Source organism: Tympanuchus pallidicinctus, unplaced genomic scaffold (genome assembly GCF_026119805.1).
Source record: "Tympanuchus pallidicinctus isolate F22 unplaced genomic scaffold, pur_lepc_1.0 scaffold18, whole genome shotgun sequence".
Taxonomy (NCBI): domain Eukaryota; kingdom Metazoa; phylum Chordata; class Aves; order Galliformes; family Phasianidae; genus Tympanuchus; species Tympanuchus pallidicinctus.
The window spans coordinates 8,443,483-8,464,777 of NW_026294699.1; the positions used below are offsets into that span (position 1 = coordinate 8,443,483).

General features: G+C 48.6%; 1 protein-coding gene and 1 long non-coding RNA gene across 9 annotated transcripts in view; both read right to left on the reverse strand.

The window, feature by feature from the left end:
- RBBP6 (RB binding protein 6, ubiquitin ligase) overlaps positions 1-5,986 on the reverse strand; it is a 31,133-nt gene extending 25,147 nt beyond the window's left edge. For 4 of the 8 annotated variants that reach the window (XM_052679635.1, XM_052679633.1, XM_052679638.1 and 1 more), the window contains exon 1: positions 5,756-5,986. In XM_052679635.1, coding sequence (XP_052535595.1) covers positions 5,756-5,921 — 166 coding nt within the window. In that variant the 5' untranslated portion in view covers positions 5,922-5,986. The remainder of the gene's footprint in view (positions 1-5,755) is intronic. The other 4 variants (XM_052679637.1, XM_052679639.1, XM_052679636.1 and 1 more) reach the window with 1 other exon arrangement.
- Positions 5,987-6,534: 548 nt separating this feature from the next.
- On the reverse strand, positions 6,535-20,602 carry LOC128079173 (uncharacterized). The gene is made up of 3 exons (XR_008206004.1): positions 20,306-20,602; positions 9,005-9,127; positions 6,535-8,912 (listed from the first exon to the last, which is right to left on the reverse strand). It is a non-coding gene; the product is annotated as an uncharacterized LOC128079173 (long non-coding RNA).
- Between the last annotated feature and the right edge of the window lie 693 nt (positions 20,603-21,295).

Below are 21,295 nucleotides of genomic sequence, written 5' to 3' on the forward strand. Positions count from 1 at the left end.
CAGTCATTTAGAACTGTGTGAGAAAGGACTACTCCTAATGACATCTATGAGAACAGAAGCTTTTTCTGAAGTTACACATACTGAAACCAACCCTTAGAGCTCTAGGAAGATCTAACCACTGCAAAGATGAAAGGCTTGCAAGTAGGACTTCCCAATGGAGGAGTTTGCATTAGAAGCCACTAGATGAAGATTTCAGAGCTCTAGGATAACCAACAGTGGCTCCTTAACAAAGCAGGAGCTTGCTGTGCGTGTTGCAAATACAAACACTGGCAGTTCTACAGAAGACTGCATATTTTTGCACCTCTCCTGGACTGTGAACAAGGGGGCAGCTGATCGATCCTGCCGCGTATGTCCAGACCTCAGCTGAAAGGAAAGGACTCCTTTCCACATGCATTACACATATATGGAAATTATCCAGGAAAACCTGGGCTAAAGTAAATACAGACAGAAGAACCACAGACAATGAATACCATGAGGAGGTACTTCGAAGTTTTTTAAATCTCTCGTCCTCAGGCTCACAAACAGCAAACTAACACTGAAGAAGTTGAATTTTCACACTAGATTAGGACAGCCAAAGCCATTCCAAGAACACATGCTTTCCCTTTGAGACCTTATGCTTTTCCTCTTCAAAAACACACCACATTTTTTTTAAATGCACATTTTTTCTGCAACAGTGGAAATAAGCTTCATTTCTGTTCCCATTATAAATCCACTGAGTCTAAACTGTTCTCTCCTGCAGCCAATGCCTTTATTCATAAATTATGCAAGCCTGCTGAGACCGATCCGAATGCACACAGAAGGTGTATGATGCATAAGGGTGAAAAAATTGTCTTTCAGTCATTTGTGACAATTTATTGACCCTTAGAAGAGAAGCATCAACACATGGAAGCCCTTAGAATAAGCTACCCTTGTGTGCATGCACGCTTGCTTGCTTTCAGTCTGCATGTTGAAAGAGTTCCAGCCATCCAGGAGCAGACTGATACAAAAGCAAATATACTTAGATGTCAACAGTGCTTTCATAGTTAACCTGATCAACAGAGCCCCAATACCTCCTTGTGAAGCAGACTTCACTCGCATAGGACACTTCTGACATCTGTATTTGGGATTCATTTCATCCCATTTGCTTTGTCACCATGACAGTGTGACAGAGAATTGGTGGAAGAGCAATTAGCTACAGCTGGGTGCATGAGCTGAGTTACATCTGCCAAAGGACTTGGAAGCAAATAGCTGCAGTATGTTTACTTGTTTTTTGTTTTTCCTATTTGAGCGCATTTTGGTGATGAAATTTTATTCAAAGTGAAGTAAAACAACGCAAAGTACAAATGTACCTCTTTTAAAAAAGGAAATGGATGAAAGCTGAAGCTACTCCTCAAGTCCCTGAAAACGCATTTGTTCAATTTGAATTTAACAGAAGCCAGCTCAGCCTAACAGCGCTCAGACTGAACTGGCATCTCCCAGGATCTGCAGAGCAGTGCCACCGCACAGCCTCCCTCACCACGTGACTGAACATCTGCAAACCAGCACTGACATCACGCTCAACAAGGCCACTTCTCACACTTGACAAGCAGAGCTCTAACGGAAATTCTCCACAAAGCAGCAGGTAAGCAAATTGTTGACTCCTCCAAACTCATTTTACTGATGGTGCCAGTGAGTGGCTACCAGGCCTTAGTCAATCTGACCTGTGATTAAAAAAGGAATCCAATTAGTTCAAAAAACTTCCAAAATCAAAGGTAAGCACGGACTGTGCATTAAGCAGAAGTGAGATAAGTGTAAAACTTGCTCTCTATTCTACAAGACGAGAGTATACTTTAAAGGATCAAGGGAAAGAGATGTTTCAAGGATTGAATGGAGGTAGACACATCAAAAAATAACTGATTTTAGATTAAAAAGCCACATTCATGCATGCAACCTTCTGCAAAAAAAGTATAAAGCACTGAAAATCTGATAGTTTTAGTAATTTGAGTCACATGCATACCATAAACGAGTTGCTCTAAGTTCTTACTGCATTTTATGGTCTGTTTTAATCCACCGGTTTCAGTCTGACAGCACTGCATCTTTCTGAGCACAGCTCAGAGAGGAAGCACTCTTAAATAACATGAGACTATGTGAAATGACCTCTGCTAGGCCTAGATATCTCACTAATCTGACACTGGGCAATTGGTGGAAAGAGCTGAAAAGAGAGGAAAGCCACCACTAACATTCAAAACTGTCTCATCTAAAAGAAAAAGAAAATAGGGCTTTTTCTCCCTAGCACTTCAAAACACGTTCCCTCATCATCAATTCTTTTTAAACCTACTTTAATCAATACTTATTTTTTTATTTTGCAAAAAGCAAGTAAGTTATGTAGCTGGCACTGAAAAACTGTGATTAATGGAGTGGGCTGCTATTTCTGGTTTTCAGCATCTACCACAATAGGTATCGATGACCTCATCTGACATACTATTTATTTAATGAGGCAGTTCACTTGTCAAATAGTTCACAGACCTTTCATTTGCAGCATTATTGTGAAGTGCCGTGCTTCATAAGAGCACTTACGTGATCCTGAATGGATGACTCAAAGTCTAACATATAATCATCAATCTGAGCACACAGGCTGCCCAAAGCTCCAGCGTTCAGCTGGCACCACTCGCCATCTCAACGTGTCACTAACGAGAAAGTGAAAGCAATGCTGGAGACAGTGTGAAGATGGATCAGACTGAGCTTGCCCACAGCACCTGCCAAAGGGACATTAATCCAACTGACAGCCACGAAGAGGATGGATCTCAGACGTGCTGGTGACAGAGCAGCTGACTCAGACAAGCACTGCATCTGAACTCTGCTGTAAACACACCAGACCTTGACTAGGTTCATAACTTACCCTCATCTTACCCAGGGCAACAGGGAACTCCACATCCTTTCTGAGGGCTCTGTATACAAGCACTGCTCAGCAACCCAAGAATTGTATTGAGGTATAACTAAAGCAATTCCTAATACTAGCACTGCAGCATAAAATCATACAGCGAAGGACAAGGTTTAAAAGTTGCTTAAGTATCTTTAGTGCTACGTTTGCAAATTGCTGAAGAAATTCCACACACAGACATGAGCTGTGAGACCTGTGACCTCAGAGTGAGCAGGAGTTTGAAGACATCACACTGGGCACGAGGAAAGCTGCTAAGGACAAGCTACAGCACTGCACTCGTGCAAGATGCCAGTTCTGAGATTCTCCTCCTGAAAACTGCTCATCCCACCACGACCAGCTCACTCACTCATAACTCATTTTAATGCATTTTGACAGATGAGCAGTACAGCACGTTCTCTAAGTGTTTCGGGGTCAGAAGGTTCTATGCTAGGAAAGAGTACTCAAGAAATTTGAGTTCTGAAGTTTCCAATTCTCTCATAACACGGTGGAGCATCTGCTATAAAAGACTGCAATCAAATTCTGATCAGGTGGATATTTAAGTGTGTCATTCTTGAGTACAGGCTTTTTTAATGGACCCTAACCATCCTTTTTGCTTTCTCTGCATATTAAGGTCTACCTTCACATTTTTTCCCCACTACTTTTAGCTTATACTAGAATTGCTTTTATTTCCAGATTTCCATTATGAAAATTAACAGCTACTGAATTTTGAAACATGAGTTTCCAAAAAAATAAATAAATAAAAATCAGACCCAGCAGGCCACCTTCAGTCAAGTTTCACTTTATTCTTTCCAGCATCACTTTAACATCTGTCAGAAGCCCCACATGTACATGAAATCAAAAGAAATGATTACTTTGTGTCCATATACAAGAACTCCAGGCATCCAATTCAGGTAAAATACCATTGTCTGATTTTTCCTTCTGTTGATAGTGCATTCAAATACCAAGTCCAATTAATACAAAATTAAATTCAAGGGTATGTACATAAACTAAAATAATTGGCATCTGGCCTGGTTCTGAAACCCACATTTATTATTATTTTAAATGGAAATGACCCCTACAAAAACTTCCACAGACATCCATACTTATAATACATCAAGTCTGCAAGTTATACTTATTCTCATAACGGCCTAAAAGCAACGCAGGGGGGCCAGAAGACAATCTTGCTGCCCTTAAACAAGAGCCATGCTCTCTGAAGAGATGCTCTGCCTTCAGGCAACACCACACTTAACAACCTATTGAGGCAGATACTTTTTCTCCACTGGATCCTGATTCGTATGAGAACAAACACCCTATGTAAAACTAGTATTAAGAACATGAGTAACACTTTATGGGATGCACACTTATGCGTGCATAAATCAGTAATTTTTTTCCTTCAGCATTTTGCTTTCTGCTTCTCTCCTCACCCGCTACAAGGAGATTCTGTTAAAAACAGCAGGAAAGCCTCTAAACAAGCAAACAAACCGAATCCAAACCCAAATCAGAGTTTTTTCTTTTGGTGATAGCTGGGCTGCACCACGTTTTGTTACATCTAACACTGAGGTGCCAAGGCTGTGCTTTACACAGACCCAGCTGTTACAACACAGTATCAGACAGCTATCCACTCAGGCTGCCAGTTCTGTGAAGCCAGCAGTGCATCAGCAACTGCACACAAAGCTCAAGAGATTTTCCTGGAACAAAGTCCTTAACATGAGGAAAACATTTTCCAAAAGCATCTCCCCATTTCACCCTGTACTGATACAAAAGTTCAGGATTTTTGTAAGATGTGTATCTACCTACACACGTGATACAATGGCATCTCTCAGCAGCTCCCTGGTGTTATGCTGGTAAGTCTATCAACATCCTGAAAATAGTTTCTGTATCTGTAGACAATCAGAGAGCTTTAAACCCAGTCACTTAAAATGCTACGGTTCAAGTTACAGTTACTGGTGTACAAATTACATTGCTTGAATTTTAATATGTGAAAAAAAAAAAAAAAAACAAACCACTAATAGAAGAAAAACTTGAGTGTCCCAGAACCACAAGGCAAACAGATAAGTTTACTACTTAAGAAATAAAAACACTTCAGAATTCTTTTTATTGATAAGAATTGACATCCCAAAGTCTTTAATGACATCCAAATCAGGATGGCACGTCAGCACCACAAACTGTAGTATCACACCAAGCAATATAGAACCATTATTATTACTGATAATTGAGCACCACATTGGAATTAGAAGAATTTATGTCATTTTCAAGAATATTTCTTCTCATATTCCCCATGAGCCCTCTGCCATTAGACTGCACCACCTGCCTGGCATTGTAACTACATAATAATGCAAAAAAGGGATATGAATGAAACATAGCATAATGTTCATTGCACTTGAAGGGCAATGTCTTCGGTGGAAAAAAAAATAAAAAAAATAAAAGCAATAGGCAAGAAGTTACACTAACAGGAAATTCCAAAGTGTAATTTACATACAGAGAACACTCACGCAAAATGGCTTTTAAGGGTCTGTAAAGATGGTAGGTCAGATAACTCGTGACCGAGGACGCTGCTAAAGTGGTTTCTGCAACAGCCACAGAGACAGCTTTTCAATACGGTGAAGAAAATGAAGTCATCGAACCGACTTTATTTCTTCAGACAAGTTCGACATCTGCTCTATACCTCTCTCTCACAGCTTTCTCCATCGGATTTCAAATAAATCCGGCAAGTTCGCAGTGCCAAGTTAACCTCCCTTCTTTGCTAATTTTAACCAGAACTCCAGGCTCCCGCAGCTCGGAACGGCAGCCCGGCCCGCCGCCCCGCCAGCGCAGCGTCGACAAAAGCGCGGCTCCCCACGGCCCCGCCGCGCCCGGCCCCCTCCCGGCCCCACGCACCTTCTTTGGTCTGGGCGTTGGTGATCTGCAGATCGCAGTCAGCCGCCTTCAGCTTCTCCCGGGCCATGATCTGGCGCTTGAGGTCGCACAGGGAGATGTGGAGGCCGTCGAAGGTGACGGTGTCATAGTTCAGCTTGGAGGAGAACTTGTAATGGACGCACGACATGGCGGGGCCGGGCTGGGCCGCACCGAACGCCGGGCGGCGGCGGCGCTGAGCTGCGGCGGGCGGCGCTCAGAGGCCGCGGCGCTGCGCCATGGCCGGGCCGCGCGGCCTGAGCACGCTGCACTCGGGAGGCCTCAGGGCTCCATGGAGGCCCCGCTCCCCGCGTCGGCTCCGGCTCTCGGCGAACCGAGCTGGGCCTCGGCGGCGCGGCCGGCCCCCCCGGCTCTTCCTCGCGGCGCGGTCAGGCGGCGCGGAGCGTCCCCGCAGCTCGGCTCCGCTCGGCCTCCGCTTCCCGTCCCCTCGCGACGTTCCCAGGCCCGGCCTCCGGCTATGGCGGATCCGGCGCCCCCGCCTCGGCGTTTCTCCGAGGGGTTTCCCGGCCGCCGACCGCACGGGGCACCGCACTGCGGCTGCGCAACGGCACGTCGCGCCCACAGCTCACGTGACGCGGCGCATTATGACAAAGGAGCGCCGGTCCGCGTCACGTGACGTGAGGGTGGCCCCGCCCCTTTTGCATGCGGGCGGGGCGCCCCCTTGCGGAACGTCGCCGCCGATCCGTTACCGCCGCGCCGCGTCACGGACCGCGTGGCTGCTGCCGCGCCTCCGTCGTGCTGTGCGCTGCTGTGCCGGTGGTGACAGCGCTTAAGGAAATGCTGGCAGCTTTGCGCGGATAGCGTCCGCGTCTCGAAATGTCCCGTGGAAACAAAAATGGCTGAGCGACACTGTAACCGAGCGGCACGCCGGGGTCAGATGCGTCCGGCGGAGCAACGGAAGAAACGAATGAAAGCACGTTTCCAACGGACTCTTTTTAAAGGGAGGGATTGGCAGAGGTTTGCTGGGCTGCACTAGGAACCGTGATTAATTAGAACGAAGAACAGCACTTGAGCAGGAATAATGTTATTAGGAAGTCTAATTGTTGATAGTTCTGTATGCCAAACAATACATGCATGTCAAACCCATTTATCAGTAAGTAGTTTTAAACCTTCTAAGTACAACCTTTCACTTTAAAAACTTGTTTTCTAATCTTCTGGCCACAGGTCCTTAGAGACAAAACCTTCAGAATGTCAGGCATCGGTTCTATCTCAAACCAATCTAAAACAAAGTTCATTTTTCAAGTAAAAATAGTGAAAGCCAGCAGGCTTTGAAAACAAACAAACAAACAAACAAAAACAGTTCTCATTGCAAACGTTGGGCTAGGAAACTTCTGATAGCTGAATCCTGCAGATTGCCTTCGTGCTCTCCAGGGGAAAAGAGCTGTGTGTAAAAGGGGACAGCAAACTACATAGGCTATATGTAAAAACATCTCCGCTTTCAGTTTTATTTTTTAAAAATTCTATTAAAGACTGCCAGCATATCCAGATCACTGTTTTTAAATTACCTTCCACGTAAGTACCAGACCTTTGATGACCTGCCAGATAAATTGGTTGTGAACCAGTGTAAGCACAACCATACTCATTTTAAATCACCCATGGTGCTGTTTTTATGCTGCCCTTTGGCTTTTTGCTGGCTGTGGGAAGGCAGGTGATACCTGATCTGGATGAGGTATGCTGGGACAAATTCATCTCTTCCATAAACTCGAAAGCAAATTTGAATCAGCTGAGCGTGTACTGGGTCAGTGCATTGCATCATGTTTCCCTGGCCCCTTGATCTGATATTTGGTGTCCCGAAAGGAATGCAGCATCTCCAGCCAGGAGATTCGTATCACAAACAGATGAGGGCACTGCACCTCCCAGCTGCTCCGCAGTGCTGCCCTTCCTGGGCTGCTGCCCCTGCAGAGTCCAGCAGTCTGCATGGCCGCTCCCTCAGCACATCAGACAGAACGCGTGGAGCTGGTGATGATCTGCAGCTCAGAGTGCTCTGTTAGCGCTGCCCACTTGGAGTGAAGCAGGATGAGAGCTGCTCCCATGGGGAACTGAGCTGCGAGGTTGGAGGAGAATGAGGACAGTCATAGCCACACTGATGCACACAGGAGATCTGCAGCCAGATCTGTCTGCGTGTGCCGGTGCTGCTGTGCTGTTACTGAGACAAACTCACCTTGCACAGAAGATCTGACAAGCCTGTTAAATGATGCTTACCAAACCCAACAGAAACATTCGTGTCGTAACAAACAATTAGCTTGTTGTGGCAGCACATGAGCAAGCATCCTCAGCTACTCATTTATAACTTCAGAAAGCCTAGGAGGATGAGAAAATACCGTGTGGCTTTCAGAGGGAGCTGGTGTAGGTTCTGAAAGAGTGTGTGTCTGAAAGTCTGTATGCAAATAGAAGAGCAGCGTTAGTTCTGGGTGTTCTCTGCACACCTGTTGGCATCAGGGCTATTTCTGCAGCTTTAAGTTACTTGTATTTTTATAACCCTTTTTTTAACTGTAGCTGTGACTTCTGTGCAAGAGAAGAGGAACTTGCCTCATCTGTGAGCCTACAGGGCCAGTCCTGCTGGAGTAAACACACAGCTCTGCAATGTCACTGTTTCACAGCTCAGTGTCATCCGTGCTGCTTTCGAGGTAACACAGCTGCTGTAAGCAGGCACTGGTTAGTGCTAAGCTTTAATTACAAATGGCATTCTCATTAGTGCACTAAAAGATAGCAACAGAGGGACAACAAGAACCAAAACAGTCCAACGCATGAACTCCCTGCTGCACACCCTACTGGCTCTGTCCTAGGATAGCAGTGTCAGCTGAGGAATAAATCCAGGCTTTTTCTTATCTTTGTCACTGTAAATAGAAGGAGCTTTGTCAGAAGCAGAGCAGAGATAATCAGAACACATCCTCCTGTTTTAACAAATATTCTGTTTTGTTGTTCTGAGTTCAAGCTGAAAAATGGTGATTTGGGCACTGTGTGATGAATGCACCAGACGTGTGCTGGACTGATAGCCCAGCTGGGAGCTGTGATTCTTCCAATTCCTCCACGACAATACAGGATGACTATGGGATGAAGTAGCAGAACTCTCCTGTTTTGTGCCTTTCCCAGTGATTCCGTAGCTGAATCACTGACCCTTCTGCTGGGACAAATAAGGAGGAGCATTGTGGTGACATTTGTACCTGTGCCTGGAAACTTGAGAAAAACAGCATCCCTAGGGCTATTACCTACCTGTCTTGATACAGAGCAGTCCCCCAGAGGTAGAAGTTGGTAAAGCTCCAGGAGTTCATTCCATCTGCCTGCTCCCCTGTGAGCTGTCAGGTTACTTTTCCATGAAAAAAATCCATCAGAGATCTAGGACAATTCACTAAAGATAAGGACCCAGCTGATCCCTGCACCCCATCGTCACTGTGTTGCCCCACAGCCCTCACTGCTGCCAGATGGGGTCTGAAGTCAGGAGGAATGGGCCCCAGGCGGAAACAGGAGGGGTTGTTTATAACCCCAAGTGCTAATAAATATTACAGAGAGCTGTGAGCAAATGTCCTGCAGCATGAAGTGAAAGGAAGGAAAAGTAATTAACAGTCAAAGGAGACAGATCTACAGACACCGAGGGGCAGTTTGACTTCACAGGACCTCCTATAGTTTTTCAGCAATGCCGCATTTATTTCTCAGGATTTAACACCCCCCAAAGATGTTAACTGCTGTCACACTGATCTAAGTCGCCAAAAGCATTCAGAGGTCTTGGAACCACTTGTCCCTGCAGTTCCTTTGCAAAGCAGCATGTGACCAGCAGTGCTGCCTCCCGGCATCCCTGACAACAAGGAAGAAAACTATGTGTGGTTTTTGTCCTGCTTTAGAGGCTCCCAGGACCTGGCCATCAGCTGCTCCATCAGTTTCTGCCAGTGCTGCAGCCCTGCTTGAGAACCCCTGCAACACAAACTTGTTTTCTAGTGAGTAAATGAGTCCAGGAAACATTCAGCGAAGCAACATTATGAGTCAGGCCTCTCCTTGACAAACGTACTTTTCGGGATTGTTGGGTGTTTGCAATTTTCATCTGTAAATTGCTTCTCAAATATTAATTAAGCCCTGAAGAGTGCTGGCAACAGGAAGGACTTTAGCTGCTGTGTGGGATCATGCAGATAGACAGCCCCAGAGAGCTCCCAGGCTCTGAACACAATGTCAATCCCAAGTCCCACATAGTTGGACAGCTTTTCTTCCTGCTTTTGCTCCTTAAGCTTCAGCTTCTTACCAGAGCTCATGATTATGGCTCATTCTTGCCTATCAGCACTGCCTCAGCTTGAGCAAATTCAGGGAGAAAACCATCAGGTGCTGCGCACTGCTGCCCTGCTTGCCCTGCTGGCCCCAGGGAGGGATGGAGGGAGGAAGAATCCTATAAATATGCCATAGCACACTCTAAGTCTGCCTGACAGAGGAAACCTGACTTCATCTCTGGGTGTGCATGCCCTAGGAAATGGGGGAATTCTTTCAAAATGAGTCCGCAGGCGCTGGCACAGCTCATCTGCTTGTTTTCCAAAATCGTTTTCCAATCTCCTCTCCCAGTTCACATTTGGTGATGTTTTACAGCTCCCTTAGGCTTGAAGGACTGAGAGTTGGGGAATACAGCAAAAGTTACGCCAAAACTCAGGAAACAAATCCGCAGCGCTGCTCCTACATAATGAGGAGCTACCGTCTGAGCTCAGCGGAGCTCAGCCTGCAGTTTCCAGCAGAGCCGGCAGATGCCGGGCCCGCTCCCCGCACCTCGCTCCGTGCGATTCGCGGTCAGCGCTGCGAGTCCGGTGCAGACGGAGCGGGACGTCTCCTGCTGTCCCGGCAGCGCAGCCTCACACGGGCCCGCAGCTCCTCACCGAGCCGTAGCAAAGGCATCAAAGCCGTAGGTGTGAGCAGCTGCTGCGTCCATGACTACTTGTACAAGTGTGGGAGAGGCACCTGTGACTGTTCCTGCTATGAAGGGCAGGAAACACCTAACTCACAAGGTCACCTTCATCAGTGACAGTTTTGCACAACGTAGCCCTGTACAAACAGCCTTCCCCAGCTCATGAAATTCCCCAGACATGAAATTCCCCGCAGCACAGAGCAGCCCTCTGTTTCTGAGTGCCAGAGCCCTTTGCGCAGGCAGAATTGCTGTAAGGCAGGTCTGGAGCCTGCAGCTCCTGCACCATTCCTGGTGCTCTCCCACTGTGTGGCTCCCGAGGGCAGCACCCAGGTGCCCATTCTGCTTAGTGCTCCCTTTCTGCGTGCAGCCCCAGCTGCTCCGCACCCTCTGCCCCGCACAGCCTCTTTGCCACATCCCCATGCACACATCAAAGCAGCCCCAGCTTCCTCCTAATGCTCAGTTTCATAATGCATTTTAAATCAAAGTTAATTATGGGGATCAAAGGCCCCTTCTCTGCATCCTCCAGAGCCCTCCTCTCGCAGCCCCTACCGGGCCTTGCTGCTGTGCATGGCACTATCACAGTGAACAGACGAAGAGTTCCAGTGCCGAAGCAGAGAGCATCTCCTCTGCAAGGTCCCTATGCAGTGCACTAATCACTCCAGAAATCATGCTGAGTTGTGGAATTGGCTGATGGGGGGGCTTTAGCAGCTGACTTTATTCCTCGGATGCTGCCTTTCTTTGAGTCATTTCAGTTCTGAGTCACCAGCAGTCAGAAATCTTTGGGAGGTAGCAGCCAGCCCCTTCTGCACAGGAAAAAATGCAGTTCAAGATAAGTTCCTGCTGTCCTGGGCATGCTGCAGAGCCATTACTGCATGCCACACAGGTGGCCACATGGTGCTGGGTGCCTGCCATGGCCCCAAAACCTTCTATAGAGCCACTGCTTTCCAGACCACACTCCCACTTGCACTGGTGCATGTGGTGATATCCCTGCAAAACTCTCTTCACATCCCTCTTTTTCTCTTGTACCTGCAGTTACACACAAAGCATCCTGCTGTTTCCAGAAGTATTTCCTTCCCCTCTCATCTGAGACACAGATGGAAGAGAAGAGGCCCTGTCCTCTTGCAATAAGGCACAGCTGAACACAGGGTGCTGCTGGACCCAATGAAGCGCAGCTGCAGAGCTCTGCAGATACAGCAGACTGGAATGGGCTAGGAGGTGCTGCTCTATATGGAGGTGCTGTGCTTCATGGGGGTGCTGTGCTTCATGGAGGTGCTGCCCTGCACAGAGCTCAGCTGGGCTGCATCAGCCTCATCCTCTCTTTAGGATGCCTTCTTCCCCACGCACCATTTTCTGGTCCAGGGGGGAAGCACCACATTTGTATGCAAAGTCCAAGAGCTCCTCAGCAATTAAATTGAATTCTAATTATTGTATATCACATATTAGCAATTTCTACCATGCTAATATTAATTGCTAACAAGATGATAAGATGTATCAGGTAGTCATGACGGAGTGCCGCCTTTGTTTGCCTGGCAGAGATGTGTGGCAGTGAAACACTGGGAATCTGATGCAGAATTTGCTGCAGACATAAATGTTTGATGGCAGAAGGTGAAGGCTTCCCCTGCCCTGGAGTGTTTGCATGGCTCACATTGCATGCATGGAAAAGCCCAGCTTATGAGGCTGGCTCTGAACTCAGCCAGCAGTGCAGTGGTGACTTAATGTCCAGTCTCACAGTGAGGTGATGGTGTCCCAGGGGTTATTTGTCTGTCTTCTGAAAAAAAGTCCTGTGTGAGTCAGGCAGTCTGCACTACGAGCAGTGATACATTACATTTGGACATATGCTAAATGACATTTACCAATAAATTTATGCAGATTTCTTCTGTAATCCTTCTCCATCAAAAGTAGTAATACTTTCTCTAATGCAAATGCACTGCTAGAGCCTCGCCACATCAAACAGGAGCCATGTGGAATTGGTAAGGAATCTGAATGATAATCTTCATTGTGCTCATGAATAATCATTGGCTACAGATGATTATTTAACAATGCTTGGAAGAGCCCAGCAGCGCTTGCCTGGCTTCCTTCAAGGTGCAGCCATTCCAGCTGCCCATGTCCATCAGCTCTGCTGAACCTTGCAATCAGATTTCACGCTCATTTCCCACCTGGGTTCACGCATTGGCTGTGTGGCATAGGGCTCCACAAGAGACCTGTGGGGGAGCAGCACCTCCTGTCTCTGCTGTGGGGCACATATACCTCCAGCCCTAAAGCTATCGAGGTCTGTGGGTGGGCAGAGCACAGGCCACAGTGAAGCCCAGGTGCTGGAATCATGAGGCCCTTTGCCATGTTGGCCTCCATGCATTTTGTTGGCGAGGCTCATGGTTTTAATCATTTTTAAAGATGATTACATTCTGAGCAGCAATGATTTAAGCTAACGAGCAGCCTGCCACACTGTGGCTCGGCAGGAAAAGTCGCATTGCTGGAGTCATTTTTTTCCCCCCCTGCAATCCAAAACACAGACATTACTGAAATAAATGATTTCTTTTCATGGTTGTTTAATATAATTTTCACTGTGCTGCGCTCTACGAGATGCTGCAGCTCATTAAAATAATGATCAGATCCATGAGCAGGACACAGGCAATGAGCAGCAGCTGCAGCACATCCTGCATTTGTCGTGTCCCTTTTACAGGAAGACTTTGGCTCTCTCTGTGCTCAGTGTTCTGTCATCACAGCACCACTGGCCCTGACCTGGTGCTGGGCACTGGCTCCATCTCATCAGTGCAATTGAGACAGAGAGGGACAAGCAGGGAGCCAGGCAGTGGCTGCTGCGAGGAGACAACAATGTGCAGGATGAATGGGACAAACAGATGAAGAAGAGCAAATGATCACTGTGTTGAGGCCTGATGCCAATTAGTGGGTGACAGCGCTAGGAGAGTGAAAGAGCAGAGTGAGCTGTAGTTCTGGTGGTGGAAGGAAGCAGGATTCTGGCGTTCTTTTGGTCTGTTTCTTGTCTTGTTTCCCTGGGAAACTGCTCTCTGTGGGAGAGTTCAGGGACCCACAGGCAGCAATGTGCTGGACGGATGTTTGCCAGTGCTCTGTGAGGGAGCTTTAACAGAGTAATTAGAAGAAGAACATCAGAGATGTGCAGGCTGCAAAATGGCAGCTAGAGGAAGACTGTGTCAGGCTATAACTGCTGATTGCTGGCCATAAAGACACAGCTTGTTATCATCCACAAAAGCTTTGGAGCTGTTACCTGTTGCCAGCAGAGCTGAAGCAGTACCTGTGGGGTACTGTAACTGCACCCCACTCCAGGCTCGGCCCTACTGAGTCTTCCTGGGGCTGCTCTGTGCCCTGCCCCTGCCCTGCTGCCACCCAAATACTTCTGGTGCTGTGGGACGGCCCCATGAGCAGGGGCAGGGGGGCGCAAGGCTGTGAATCATGGAATCACTGAGGTTGGAAAAGCCCTCTCAAATCACCAAGCCTAAGCCCAGGCCATCCTACCATGCCCACCATCCATGTCCCTCAGTGCCACATCTCCATGGTTCTTGAACATCTCAAGGGACAGCAACTCCACCACCTCCCTGGGCAGAAGTTCCAGTGCCTGACTGTTCTTTCAGAGAAGAAATTGTTCCTATTACCCAACGTGAAAACCTCCCCTGGCACAACTTGAGTTTAGGGAGTTTGGGACATTGCAGCACTAAGCTGTGACATCCCTCAGATGTCAGAGGGAACTGCAAAGGGAACTGCAGCTCTCCAGGAGTGGGACAGAAGGAATAAGAGAGGACAGAGGATTCAAGAAGGACAAAATCATTGCCACGCACTCCAGGTGTTGTCTCGGATTAAGCAGTGCTGGAGGCAGAGAAGCCGGCGATGCGGGCTGTGAGCAGCGGAACTGCAGCCAGCGCTGCGCTGAATGCCCAATGAGAGACCGACAGGGTGTGAGCCAGGGGAAGATCTGTGCATCTGACAAGGGCTTCTCATCAGGCCCAGCACAACAGTATGCTCGCCCACATGTGCCTTGTCACAGGGCAAACAGCCTCAGTATACCTGGTGCAGGGTATCAGCCTCGTGCTCGAACAGAGAGTAAGGCAAGGATGTGATGGAAGAAGTGTTGCTGTCATTGCTGCAAGCAGAGCCAGACTCCTCCCTGTTCAGTGCCTGCACAGTGCTGCTTGCACTGCTGTGGCGGTGCTGGGGTACATTGTGACCATCCTGGATCTGAGGCTGGGGGCAGTGTCCTGGCATGGTCCAGAAAAAGGGAGGTGATGAGATAGTGCCCCCAAAGCCACCCCGAGCCCCCCACATGCCCCACAGCAGTGTTCTGCAGGGCTCAGGCATGGACCTCTGCCACAATCCATCTCTTTCCCAGGAATGAGGGCCATGGTGGGGCCATACGTAGGGCTTTTGTTCTCACCCTGCAGCCCTCTGTGCCCAGCAAAGTGGGGAACCAGCGACAAAAATCCAATGGCAGTAAAAGGAGAATTATTCAAAAAAAAAAAAAGAAAAAAGAAAGACAAAAGAGAAAAATCCAGTGAAAGCAGCAAGACGGATTGCCTGCGTGGGGGAGAAGTACTGCAGTGAGTTCACAGAGGAGCAGAGCTTGTACAAATCAAAGCAGCACTAGGAGCACTTTGAACTCTCTGACTTCATGTCATTGGCCCTCAGCCTGGCTCTGTCTCCCCAAGGACTCACAGGACTGCTGCACTCATTGGATGCTGTGTGACAATCCCCTGCTGCCTATTTCCTGCAGCTCATGTGAGAACTTCACCAGTGCCTGAAAGCAACTTGGCACTGTGCCCTGCCTGAGGCTGAGCTGCCCATCCCCAGTGTCCTCCTGGCTTTTGGAGAGACTTTTGGAGACTTCTGCTGCCTCACATTGGTGGAAGGTGTAACCCAGGTACATCCTATCCAGGATGGGGCACTGATGCCCATGGTTTGCTGCTGTTTCTTACAAGGAGGTTTGTAAAGATGCAGGCTTCGCAACCGGCTTTTGTACAAACATTTTAATTCCAGAGCACAGCCACACAGTGCAGATACCCAGCAGCAGCATGAAGCAATGAGCTGGCTGCACAGTGCTGACAAGAGGCAGGAAATAGAGGCTAATTAAGGCTGCGAAACAGGAAGAATCACCTATATGATTTGAGCTCCAGGACAAGAAAAAAAGGCCCACATTCAAGAAAAAATAAAAGCCTGCAGTATTAAATATTTGCTATTTTTATGAAGGTTATGGGACACTCGTTAGCTTCTCAATTATTTGTTCTGCCTTGCTGCTAAGTTAACTGGTTTGAAATCCTCTGTGAAGATACACAGCACCTTGAAAGGCTCTGAGAAGCCACATGCCTGCCCTGGGAGGAGAGCACTCCTTGCTCCCAGCCCTGTGATGGCACCACTTGCTGTGCTTGCTCCTCCGTTATTTTATAGTCTCAAATAGCAACAATTTACCTGCTGCCAATTTCTTGCTTTTCCATTTGCTGTAAGCCTGAAAGAGACAAATGGAGCACTTTTTGCTCAGCCACGTTGCTGGTGCCAGCAGCACTTAAAGAGCTCTCCGCAGCAGTGGGCTCACCTGGCACTGGGCACAGCAGTTCCTGGCACTCTGAGGATGCAGTGAGCTCTATCCAGCCCCAGCCTGCAGGGTAGGAACAGACCCCACAGCTTCTGTTGTGCCTGGCCCCCCCTCAGTTGCCTGCACCCTTGGTGCAGCTGCAATCAATGCCACCCCAATTAGCACAGCTGCAGCCGTGCTTTATGCTTACAGGCTCCTCGGAGAGCCCTTGTAGTGTCTTGGTTAGGGGACAAGAGACAGGGAGTGCCCATGTGGTGACCTTAGGGCAGGCTCCTGTTGTACTTTGGCTCTTGAACAACCCCTCCTCCCACAGTTGTCTTCCTGATATGGCTTTTGCTGGGACCCCCCACAACTGCCGTCCCATGGTCGATGTCCACCCCTCAGCTCCCTGTGGTGTTCCCTGAAGGCAGCAGCTCACTGCTCTGTTCCCTATCAACTGTAGAATTTATAGGAGTGGATTCCCTGCCAAGCCCCATTACTACGTACGCTCTGGTTTAAGGCTGGCGATAAAATCTGGTGGCAGTGGTTTGCATTGACATGTGGGGGCTGACAGCATCCCTGCACGGACTGCTGCTCCTGGAAGCTTCTCTCAGCTGCTGGGATCCCAGTGCTGCTCCATCCCTGCAGACTGGGGACATGTGCAGGGAACACATGGCGTCTGCACACTCAGCAGCCCCAGAGCCACTGAGTGTTGTGTTCCCATGGGGAATAAGGGGAACTCCAGGCCCTGAGGAAGAGCAGGCGAGACTTGAATCTCCCTGGAGTATTTCCTATTGCTTTTAATTGGTGCAAATGGATGAGCTCTGATGGCATTATTGTGTGGGGATTGCTGGACTCACAGGGACAGAGCAGTGACGGCAGGATAATAACCACTGCCATGTGCATAAGTGACACTCTCACTGTGGAAGAACACATGCAGGCTGAAGGTTGGAGCTGCAAGCTCTGTGCAGGAAAGTCTGCACCCACGAGGGAACCCTGCAGGGACCCCCAGCCATCATCTGGTGTCACAAGGGGTGGCCCCAGCCCTGCAGCCCTTTGCCTTCTGCCACTTGGCTGCTGGGGTCTCTGCAGGAAACTTGCTGAGCATTGCAACTGCTGCACCGTGAGAGCAGCAACAGTGTTCGGCCTATTTATTTTTTTCCCTTTGCTGTTGTTCCTCCCGTTCTCTCTTCAGATCTTCCTTTGAAACCAAAACTTCCTGTTGTCTGAAATGGACAATCAGAGCTCCGGCAGCTGCAGCCCGAGAGCTTTGGTGCTTGGCAGCAGGATGAGAACTGCAAAACTATTTCTTTGAGGCAAATTATGCATTCATCTTGCTCATTTGAAACAAAATATGATTTGCAATTTAACTTTCCATAATGAGCTCCTGCTATTATACGGTTTCCATAATGGCTGGTTTCACTGAAACAGATTGTTGGTGCACATGGTTTACAAAACATTTTCAATGCAAGCCCCGTTTTTTCTTATTTTAAATAGCAACAGCTGCTAAGCATGATAATTATTGTATTTCATCAAAATAAACCAAGTTGCTTCTTAACACTACTTGGTGCAGTTTTCCAGCAGACCTGGTGGTTACTAAAGATGGGGGAAGTTGTGATGGAGTGACAGCAGTTTGTCAGCAAAGAGATGCTGCTGAGATGAGGGTTTGCTGCTTGGGCATTTCCTGGGGAAATTTAAGAGCTGGGCTTAGCAGCCACGGCAAGCAAAGATTTAAGGTGCACAGCGCTCCCAGCAGCTGATAACGGTGCTGGAGGAGCTCTCACAGCTGCTGAATGAAGGCTGCCCTTTGGAGCACCTCAGCTCTTGGATTTAGATGATATACAGTAATGGCACTGCAGAAGCCATTACTGTCCATCAAGGAAAAAATAAACACGCGCTATGAATTGCTTGGACTCGCTGGGCTTTTGAGAGTTATTTCAAATGGTAGAAAAAAAAACAACAAACAAATCAAAGCAAGGGAGGGCAAAGGACAATGTCAGGGAATGAGCAACCAAGGAGGTGGCTGCTGAGGTTGAGGAGCTCATCCTATAGCACGGTGTGGGATGTCGGTACCTGCAGAGCTGGGCTTAACAGAACATGGTGGGAAGGGAAGGAGGAGAAGGGAAGGAGGAAAAGGGAAGCTCCACACTGATCCACATGCAGATGATGTTCCCTCCACGTCTGTATGGGTGCCAACTTCTGCTAGCTGATGTGTGCAGCTCCTAGTTGGGATTTCTGTCTACTAAAACAGGAATACAGCAATTAAAGCACTCCCTTGAGATGCAAGCAGCAGCAGGACCTTCAGTGACCAGAATGCAGGGGCTGCAGCTCCCCACTGCTATCCCCATCCCAGGGCTGTGCCTCTGGCCCCATCCCTCTGCCTCCTGCTTGCCCCTACTGCGCGGTCCCTCTGCAGCAGGATGGATGCAGTACCCATGGCAACAGCCACTCCTGTGCTGGCATTGGAACAACAGATGCTGACCTTGGTGGACACAGTTGCATTAGCAGCTTAACCAGAATGAAGCTCGTTACATTTTCAGTGGGGTCATTCTGAGTGCAATAACATTACCTGAAGTCCTCTGCTCAGGTGAGATGAGCCCACAGCTTGTGCTCATTTTGCAGTGACCATACAATGATCTAAAACTGCAAAAAGGCTTTGTACGGTAAATACAGAGCTGTTCCCAAGCTCTGCAGCACCCTTAAATCAGGCTGCTCACACACCATGTAGGCTGGGACTGGCTGGCTGGTGTGGGCTGGAAAGAGGAGCAGCAGGAACCCTGCCCACGGTGGCATCAGTGGGGACACAGCATGTGGTGATTGCCTGCACTACACCCTGGGATTGGCAGCAAGAGAACGAGGTAAGGGGGTAACTGCTGGTCCAGTTCCTTAAATTTGAACAAATCTTTTAAAATCCTTTTTCCCTGAATGGTTGGAAAGATCGGGAGATAGGCAGAATGCAGACTTTCAGGTACTGAAATTAAACTTGTTAAGAAATCCATATTGATTTGTGCTTCTGTGAAAAATATTGAAGACTCTGGATTTAGCCTGGGTATTGATTTTCTCTCTCAGGGCAGACACTGGCACACAGGGCAGATGTGGCACGTGGCAGAGACCACCTTCCATCACCACCTCCATGCATCCCTTTGCCACCACTCACTCTTGCAGGGAGCAGCTGCAACTCATTTCAGTGTCACCATTTGCAAGGCTGTGCCACTGCTCCACTCTGCACCCAGGTCTCCGTGCTTGTCTCTTTTCTGCTAACATCTTCCAGCTCAGCCTTTGCTGGGGCACTACCACCAGATGCAGTGGCAGTACCTGTTTTCTCCCAGCCAGAAGCAGTGGTGCCATGTGCTGATCAGGGCTTGGCGAGACAGAGGGCAAAGGACAAAAGAACCCCAAAAAACAAAAAAAAAAAACCAACAACAAAAGGACAGTGACATTACAAAGATCAATAGCTGGAGGTGGTCTGCCTCAGAAATAACCAAACAAACCCTTCAGATAGCAAGCCCAGCTTCCAGGAAAGTAAAGCAATGGTGTGCAGACTGTGCCGCTGCATCCCTGGCACCCCACAGAGAGACCACGTCCTGGGGCACCTCCTGCTTCCTGTCAGTGAATCAGGGATAACTCAGTTACCTTTGGAAAATCAATTCTCTGTCCTTTGCTGTCTCCTGGCTCACTTCCCTCAAGGAAAACACCAGCAATATAAATCACCCCAAACGTGTCTCTGGGGCACCAAAGTACACTGTGCTGGTGCAGCACGTAGCACAGTAGCACCCCAGGTCCTCCCGAGCACTGCTCCCACAGGTGACCACAAAGGCAGTTAATACAAGACAGCAGATGTCATCGTCTTAACAGCACGCTCAGTTACATCACCGACAATTGCCATGACACTGGAGTTTCTCAGCCTAAAGCAGACCCAGCGTTTGCTGGCAGTGAGCTGCACTCCACCCAGCCCTGCAGCTGCTCCGCCTGCTGGGGAGGCAGGGGCGCGTGTGCAAGCAGCCCTGCTGCTGGGCTGAGCTGCTGGAATCTGTTCCCAGCTATCAGTGTGCCCTGCTCACACGCTTTGCTGTTCCCGGTAAGTACAATCAGAGCTTCTTACCTGCAGTATTTGGTGACTCAGCTGGAAGCTGCTTTCTGGAGATTTAGTCCTGAAAAAAAGGTCACTTTTAGAGAAGCACAGAGCTGCAGGTGTTGGAGGGGCGCTCTGGAGTTCCCTCAGTCCAATCCCCACAGCAGGTTCCCTGCAGCAGGTTGCACAGGACACATCCAGGCAGGTTTGCAGCCTTCCTCTAGGATCTCTCCCTGTCTGTCAGTACCTAGGGAGCCCAGCGCTGGGTGTAATGCTCCAGGTGTAGCCTCCCTAGGGCAGAGCAGAGGGGAAGATCATTTCTCTCACCTGCTAGTCTCACTGTGCAATGCAGCCCAGAGTCCCATTGGCATTCTTGGCCACCAGGGCACGCTGCTGGCTGATGGGCACCTTTGTGGTCAACAATTAGTCAGCCATAGGTTGACAAGGACACCATTAGCCTTCTTGGCCTTGAAAGCACTCTGCTGACTCACGGTCAGCCTGCTGCCACCAGGACACCCTGGCATTGCTTAATGCTGTTTTCGAAGGGCACCCACCTAGAGAAGGTGTGCTGGGTGTTGTGGAGCCCTGCAGGGCTGGTGATCACAGCCCAGGTAAACTAAAATGTTGCTGTTTCTGCATTCTACACCACAAGTCCTTTTACTACTTCGTGTTTAAATATTTCCCTAGGATCGGGATGCTTCACTTCCTCGGCTGTTTTTAATACATGCAATCAGCGACTGCTGCAATTAAGAGGCCTAATTAGCATCTGAATAGGACTTCTCACCCACTCCTTACAACAGCAGCAAACAAGCTATGAGGACACAAGCTGCACCGGGAACTTCCCTTGCACAGGGCAATCAGGAGCTCTTCTACCCCTACACCCATGGTGCTGCCATGGGAATCCATCATTTTAGCCAGGCAGTTATGTGAGGCTTCCTCTAAGTGCACAGCTCTAGGAACAGCTGCTCAGGCCCTGCTGCATCCAGATGAGCCCTGCTCTGGACAGGGACACGGCTCAGT